Source organism: Microcaecilia unicolor, chromosome 9 (assembly GCF_901765095.1).
Source record: "Microcaecilia unicolor chromosome 9, aMicUni1.1, whole genome shotgun sequence".
Lineage (NCBI taxonomy): Eukaryota > Metazoa > Chordata > Amphibia > Gymnophiona > Siphonopidae > Microcaecilia > Microcaecilia unicolor.
In genome coordinates this window covers 104,366,387-104,374,608 of record NC_044039.1, presented here as the reverse complement: position 1 = coordinate 104,374,608, position 8,222 = coordinate 104,366,387, and the positions used below count along the sequence as shown (strand labels likewise).

Sequence of the window (8,222 nt, the reverse complement as noted above, 5' to 3'; positions counted from 1 at the left end):
ATCCCTTGCAATATTGTGCAGTTCATTAATTTCTTGCTTCAAAACAGGGGTTGGATTCCCTTTCAATTTTTTTTAACAATAGGTAGTGCCACTTAACTGTCTCTGAATTTCAGAGACATATGCGTCTCTGTCCATAAAGACCAACTCACCAGCTTTCTCTGCAGGTTTGATAACTATTGGGTTATCATTCCTTAATGTACTGATACCCACCCTTTCTTACTTGGTAATGTTAAAATAAATTATTTGATTACTTCTCTCTTCTAGTTCTGAAATGTCCCGCAAAACCAAACTTTCTTGAGTGTGGATAAGGGGATTAGTGGGGCCTGGTGGCTGCCAATTACTCTCTTCGCAACAATAGACATATCTGCTTTGTTTGCAGTCTTAGTTGAAAAATAGTCTATTTTAAATTTTCTCATAATTTAAAGATCCACATGTGTATTAAACACATTATAGGCAGGGGTTGGGACAAAGGAAAGACCCCACCTAGCAAATTAGAGGGGAGTTTTTACTAACAGAGGAAGAAAAGTCTGGGACGCATTTGTTTTATTCTGCTGCTACTACACAGTGCTGTTTTCAGTGTTCCGTTTTCGGATTTTATTTGCTTTTACTGAAAGTATCTACCTGACCCCTGAAGAAGGCGCAGTTTGTACCTAAACATGGCCCATGTCGGGTCTATTGAAATAAAAGATTTAAAATTGTTCCACTCTTGACAGCCCTTTTGTGCTTCTTTTTACTAACAATACACCGACAAAGTGAAAGATACACACCTGTAGCAGGTATTCTCCGAGGACAGCAGGCTGATTGTTCTCACTGATGGGTGACGTCCACGGCAGCCCCTCAGAAACGGAGAGTTTCCCTAGCAAACTCCAATAGTCTCACGGGAGGTCCAGTGCGTGGGGCACGCCCACCACACACGCACGGCCATCTTCCCGCCCATGCGCGACCACTCCCGCGCAGTTAAATGAATAGCAAAATGAAAGAAAACAACTCCAAAGGGGAGGAGGGAGGGTTTGTGAGAACAATCAGCCTGCTGTCCTCAGAGAATACCTGCTGGACCCCTGCAAGACTTTTGGAGTCTGCTAGGGAAACTCTCTGTTTTTGAGGGGCTGCTGTGGACGTCACCCATTAGGGAGAACAAGCAGCCTGCTTGTCCTCGGAGAACATCTTCATCATCTGAAAGGGAACAGTAAGTGAGCTGAACAGTGTTTATGCATGGATAAATGATTTAGACAACAATATTAAGTTTCAGATGCCTTTTGATACACAGACTTTCCTTTCCTAGATATTCAAATTAGTAGTGAAAGCGTGTAGGGCTAAGCTGATCTTTATATGTCCTCCCCCACCGGGGGACCTATCAGTTCTTTATCCTAGATTCCCCTGAAGAGGTCAAGTGAAATGGAAAAGCACATACACAAAATATATATAAAGAAAAGCAAAGTCCAATGCGGAGCGAACTCCTGAATCTCTTGAACTGCAAAGATTCTACAGGACTAGCTCAGAGATACACTTCAGCCCTCTTCTTTTTATTGGTAAGCAATCAAAGCCACATCATCATTAAATTCAGGAATCAAATATTATCAGAATCATATGGAAAACATTACTCACTAATTGTTATCTTTCTAATGAAAGTTCAGCAGAATCATGGAAAACTGCTGTAATATCAGAATGTCAGCAGTTGTCCATCCAGCATATTAGTAACAAGCTGACCTATATTTTATCTTTCTAATTCACGTCAAGTTACTTAATGCTGACAAAGCCATGATTTCCCAAAAGCAATGTCTTTATCATTCTACTAGCTTCAACTGTTGATTTAGAAATGTGTGTTATGTCTAGCATCTATCAAGTTATTTCAACATTAGCTCAATGCCCAGTAAATTATTATTCAGCAGTTGCAAGCTTTTTGTCTCCCCTGATTTAATTGCTATATTAATCATAATCATTTTCAACCTGGACCCGGGGGTCTTTATTCTCAGACAGATTTTCCAGACCATCAGTAGGTGTAATGGAGTGATCTGAACTAATATCTATAAGAAATCAACAAATGTAAACAAGTTATTAAAGTACCAAAGCTGTCATAGCAAGTCTCTGAAATCAAACGTCCTATAGCCAATTTTTAAGACTTAAAAAGACTCTGCCCAGATAATAAAATATACAATACAGGATCCAACGATAGGAAGAAGTTTAAAGAAAGAAGGTACCCCAAAAAATGCATAGATGAATGTTTAAGAAAGGCAGCAGCTATAGAGGAAAACCCTACTCAAACCTGTTAAGACAAAAAAAAAAAAAAGTATGCATCATGCAATTTACTCGGCATGTCGAGAGACAGCCAAGGTTCTAAGGAAGCACTGGCATACGATTCAAAATCCTGAATATTTCTCAGAGAAGGAACTGCTGATGGCATACAAAACAGAATGTAATTTAAGAGATCTGCTTGTACTCTCAGCATTGCCTGAGATTAAAGATGATAGGAATGCACTCCCTACCAGCCACCATCAATGTGGCAGTTATTCTATTTGCACAGTCAATATGAACACCAAATATTTTATCCATCCAGCTACTGGAGAGAAGTTAGTTTTGAGGCACTTCTTGAACTTTAAAACTGTTGGAGTGGTGTATGCTGGTGTGGGTCTACCCTACTTGGGAAAAACAAAAAGAATATCAGGATAATGGAGCATAGGAGACTGATCAGAAGACAAGCTAAGGACAAGCCTTTGGCTGAGCACTTTATCCAAAGTGGACATTCCTTTGAGGACTTTAAATTCTGTGTATTAGCAGTTCCTAGAAAATCATGGAGAGGGGGAGATCTGGATACACTTCTACAAACTGAGCAGAGATTCATTTTTAAGTTTGTAACCTTAATGCCTGGTGGTCTTAATATGGAAACAGATGTATCATTTTTTTCTGCTTTTATTTGCTGTTATTAAGCACAGATGGTCAATAGTTTTGGTTTTTAAAGATGATGTTTTTCTTAGCACTTGCACATGGCTGTCTATTTTAGTTGGGGTTTTTTTTTTTGCTTTGAACTAGTTAGGTGACACTCTGAAAGACACCACTTAGATATGCTGGCTTTCTATTCTACCTCTTGTGCATATTATATTTTTTATGTGAAAGTATTTTACTTTGCTTTCCTTCAAACTGAATTCGAATGATATGTGCCAAATTTTGTATAAAAAAAAATTGGGGACAGTTTATTTATTTACTCACAAACACTTGATATACTACTATTTGAAATATTGTTACCAAAGCAGTTTACAAGATAAAAAAATAAAATAAAGGAAGAAAAAGAGAAGAAAAAAAGATCTATGGAGAGATTAATCCGAATAGCCAGGCTTCGAGGGATTTTTTTTTTTTTTTTAAGAGGGAAGGGAAGACTAACTTAATAGTGACAGAGTGTTCAAAAGTTTAGTAGCAGCATATAAAAAAAGCAGTGTCATATGTGATGTTCAATTGTATAGCGTAGGGAAGAAGGGAGTTATTGTTTCTAGCTGGAAAGAACAGATTGGTATCAGTCTCTAATATGCCATTTGCTGGAAAACAAATGGCAAAAATAAAAGAAAAAAAGCCAGGCAAAAAAAAAAAAAGAAAAAATTAAAGCAAAAAGGTTTTCTCAAGGCACTTAAGGAAGCTTCATCTATAGCCTTTCAGGTGAAAATGAAGAGACTAACCACAAAAATTCCTTACTCAACGTTTCTCTTGTATATATTATAGTAAAAAAAAAAAAAAAAATGCATGTTAAGTTTTGTAGATAGATAAGCCATCATTCTCTTGTACCTGACTGGTAAATAATGCTTCTGCATTCCACGCATTCCCAGCTCTGATCCCATGTTGGTAAAGAAGAACAAGCCAAATGAGTTCCTCTGGAGCCACAATACTGACAACGGATTATCTCCCATTCACTGGAGAAAGAAACATTTTATATAATGAGTTAAGATGCTTACATTAGAAATTTCTAAAATTTAAAATAAGTGTTACACTAATATAAGCTAGGACCTTGTCCAATCAACGAGTATGGGAAAATTAGGTTCTTACCTTGGTAATTTTCTTTCCTTTAGTCATAGTAGATGAAGCCATTACGTATGGGTTGTGTCCAACCAGCAGGGGGAGATAGAGAGCACTCAACTTTTCACAGTGCCTCATGGCCAGCTAGCTTCACTGCCTCTTCAGTATTTGAAGCTTCCAAAGCAGTATGGCAAACCGCAATGGGAATAAGATGAACTTTCCTCACAGCGAACGATGGCCCCTTAACAAAGGCATGAACTCATCCTCCTGGAGGGAATAAACTCGTCCTCCTATAACTGTATCAAGAATCCTGAAGACTGTTTTCCGACTCCCCAAGGAAGGAATATAACGTCAGGAAACAAGAACAGCACCTGAAATCAGAATCATTGCAATACAGACAATCATACAGGGAGGGCTCATGGCTTAATCTGCTATGACTAAAGGAAAGAAAATTACCAAGGTAAGAACCTAATTTTCCCTTCCTTGTCATCAAGCAGATTAAGCCATTACGTATGGGATGTAACAAAGCAATCCCTAAATAGGGTGGGAACAAGCCACACCACGCGCTAGCACCTGTGCCCCAAAACGCACATCCCTCCTGGCAGCCACATCCAGCCTGTAATGTCGGGCGAAAGAGAGCTTAGAAGCCCATGTTGCAGCAGTGCAAATCTCCTGAAGACATAGTGCTCCAGTTTCCGCCCAGGAAAAGGAAATCGCTCGTGGAATGTGCCTTAAAGGCTTCAGGCGGAGTCCGGCCAGACAGCAGATATGCTGAAAAGATAGCTTCTTTGAGTGAACAGGCAATAGTGGCTTTAGACGCTGAAGACCCTCTGCGAGGACCTTCAAACAGCACAAAAAGATGATCAGAGGTCCTGAAACCATTTGTAATTCGCAGATACTGCAACAGAGTCCTGTGCACATCCAAAAGGTGCAACTGCCCAAATGAATCTGGAAACTCCTCCTCAACAAAGGAGGGAAGAAAAACAGGCTGGTTTAGGTGAAACGCTGAAACCACGGTCCAAACCGTGACCCTGGACTCTGAGAATTGCAGAAAAGGGTCTCTACAGGACAGCGCCTGGAGCTCTGACACCCATCTCGCCGAGGTAATGGCCACTAAAAAGACGGCCTTCAGTGTCAAATCTTTCTCTGAAGCACGCCGAAGCGGTTCAAAGGGAGCCCCCTGAAGGGCCTTCAATACTAACCCCAGATTCCAAGCTGGACAAGGTGCCCGCAGGGGAGGATGGAGCCGAAGCACCCCTCTAAGAAACCGTGCCACATATGGATGAGCAGCTAAGGACACGCCTTCAACCTTGCCACGCAGGGAGGCCAATGCTGCCACCAAGGTCCGAAACTGGAAATGTTTTCCCAACACCGCAAACCGCAGAAACTTCTGGTGCGGGGGCCAAATTGGTATGTGCAAGTAAGCTTCTTTCAGGTCCAGAGACGTGAGAAACTCTCCTGGCTGTACCGCCGCAATGACGGAGCGCAGGGTTTCCAGGTGAAAATGCCGCACTCTTAAGGACTTGTTCAGCTCTTTTAAGTCCAGGATCGGGCGAAAAGACCCTCCTTTTCGTGGCACCACAAAGGTAATGAAGTAGCGGCCTAGACCTTGTTCAGCGGGCGGCACTGGGGTCACAGCCCCTATCTGGCACAAACTGTGCAAAGTCTCCTCTACCGCCGCCTGTTTGGCGGCAGAACCGCATCGGGACTCCACAAACACGTCTCTCACCGGGGCATCGAATTCTATTCGGTATCCGTCTCTGATCAAGTCCAAGACCCACTGATCTGCGGAGATTTTGGCCCACTCCTCGAAAAAGAGGGAAAGTCTTCCTCCGATGACAGGAAACAAGGAGGGGGCTGGCGCACCAACATTGAGAGGGTCGCCCCTGCACTCCAGGCCTAGAACTGGCAGCTGCGGAACATTTGTCTGAGCGAAAGGAGTTTCTCTGCTGAAAGCGGGCACGAGAAGTGAACCCAGCAGAACGCCCCGGGCAGTACCTTCTAGCTTCACGGAAGCGAGGTCTGTAAGAGAAGCGGACCGCCTGACCCTTAGAGGAAGGCTTCGGCCTATCTTCGGGCAAGTGCTGAGGTTTGGAATCCCCCAGGCCTTTAACAATGTTTTCCAGCTCCTCATCAAACAGGAGAAGGCCTTGAAAGGCCAACTTCACCAACCTTTGCTTAGAGGCCATGTCTGCCGCCCAATGTCGTAGCCACTGCTACAGCCATTTGTTTAGCCGAAGCTCTGACCATATCATAAAGGGCGTCAGCCAAAAAGGACAAGGCCGACTCCATCCGCGGAGCCACTTCAGATAAGGTCTCCGCTCCATCACCGGGCTGTTCCACTGCCTGCTGTAACCAAGCCAGGCAGGTTCTAGCAGCATAACAACTGCGTGCAGACGCCCGAACAGTGAGATCTGCCAAATCAAAGGACTGCTTCAGAGCTGAATCAAGCCTGCGGTCTTGAATATCCTTCAGGGCAACACCTCCTTCAACAGGGAGGGTAGTTCTCTTTGTCACATCCGTGAGACCAGGGCATCCACTTTAGGCATTGCAAAGCGAGTCAAATGTTCCTCACTCAGAGGGTATAATTGCCCCATAGCCCTGGCAACCTTCAAAGGTCCCTTGGGGTCAGCCCATTGAGCCTAAATAAGCTCTTGGATGGAGTCATGCAAAGGAAAGGCTCGAGCAGGTTTTCTGGTACTAGCCATCCTTGGATTAACAAAGGAGGCTGTGCCACTCCCTGGATCTTCAATTGAAAGGGCTTGTAAGGCATCTGAAATAAGCGCTGGCAGCAACTCGCGGTGGAAAATCCTCACCGCAGACGGATAATCAAGATCCTGTGGCAATTCTGCACCCAACTCTGGCTCCTCAGACCAAGAAGCTCTGCCAGACCCCTCAGAATCTTCATAGCCCAACCACGAAAGGGGGGGGGGGGGAAGGGGGGTGCACCACACTCAGAAGGGGAATTAGCCCTCCTGCGTTTATCAGGAGGATAAGAAACAGGCAAAGCCAACTCCAAAAGGCTAGGATCCACCTGGGGGGGGGGGGGGGGGGGGGGGGAGTAGGCAGAGGTTCCGAAGATCCCTGTGGAAGAGCTCTTTTAAGCATGTATGCCTTTATGTAGCATTAAAACAAAATCAGGGGAGAAAACCGCTCCCTGACCGCCCGGATCCTGCCCAGGGCTATCAGCTCTATTATAAGCCTCACTCAGAGGACCCCCCCCACCCCCCCCCCCGGATTCAGGGCCGCGCCATGTGGAAAATCCAAAATGGCGTCCGCTGCCAGCTCAGAGCGCGAAAGATCGCTGCTCGCCATGCTCGGCCCGGCTCTACCGTCTGTACAGCATGATTTACAGAGCCCCGCTGCTGATTTGCGCTTCCACATTTAGAACAGCGCTTTACAGTCTCCGCAGCCATCGCCGAAAACGGCGATAAAATTCAAAATGGCAGTTCGCACCAAAAACGTCCCGATCGCGGGCCCACCCCTGAGGAGTCAGTAAATACTCTTACCTCACTAGACCGAGTATCACAGCTCCGGTCCTGCAGAAGAATCTCAAGAAAAACCTCTTTTCCAAGATTGCTGCGCTAAAACGCGATGCGACTTTTTTTTTTTTTTTAACGCTGTGAGGAAAGCAGAGGCAAAAGAGGTAAATAAATTCACTCCGGAGGCTCAGATAAGTGGGGAAGGCAGGGAAAGGCGAACCAATGTGCCTGCATCCACTGAGTGGGAAAGGACAGGGAAAAGCAAGCTAATATGTCCACATCCTTGGGGGCATGGGTAAGTCAGGGAAAGGGCTGACCTATGTGCCTTCAAACTGAAGCTGCTATAGCCTCTAACACCCCGGCTAACAACTGGCAAGCCAGGAGCCACCCCAGGCAGATTTTTGATGGAGCTCGAAGAAGCTGCAGCCACCCTGCTTGGGGAGATAGAGAATATTGAAGAGGCAGTGGAGCTAGCTGGCCATGAGGCAGTGAAAAGTTGAGTGCTCTCTATCTCCCCCTGCTGGTTGATGGACACAACCCATATGTAATGGCTTCATCTGCTTGATGACAAGGAATTACTTTTATCTGCATCAGGAGAAAATGGATCTGTGGCCCTCACACTATATGCACCTTTAGCTAAGAAGTACATGGGCCTAGTGTGAAAGGGATGCTTAGTACAAAAGGGAATGGAATGTGAAGAGATTACTGTACGAGTAATTTGCAAAAGAAAAGTATACTCAT

General features: G+C 44.6%; 1 protein-coding gene across 1 annotated transcript in view; it reads right to left on the bottom strand.

Annotated features, from left to right (window-relative positions):
- G2E3 (G2/M-phase specific E3 ubiquitin protein ligase) overlaps nt 1-8,222 on the bottom strand; it is a 168,745-nt gene that overhangs the window by 48,728 nt on the left and 111,795 nt on the right. The window contains exon 8 of the mRNA XM_030213686.1: nt 3,772-3,896. Within this exon, the coding sequence (XP_030069546.1) occupies nt 3,772-3,896 (125 nt within the window). The remainder of the gene's footprint in view (nt 1-3,771; nt 3,897-8,222) is intronic.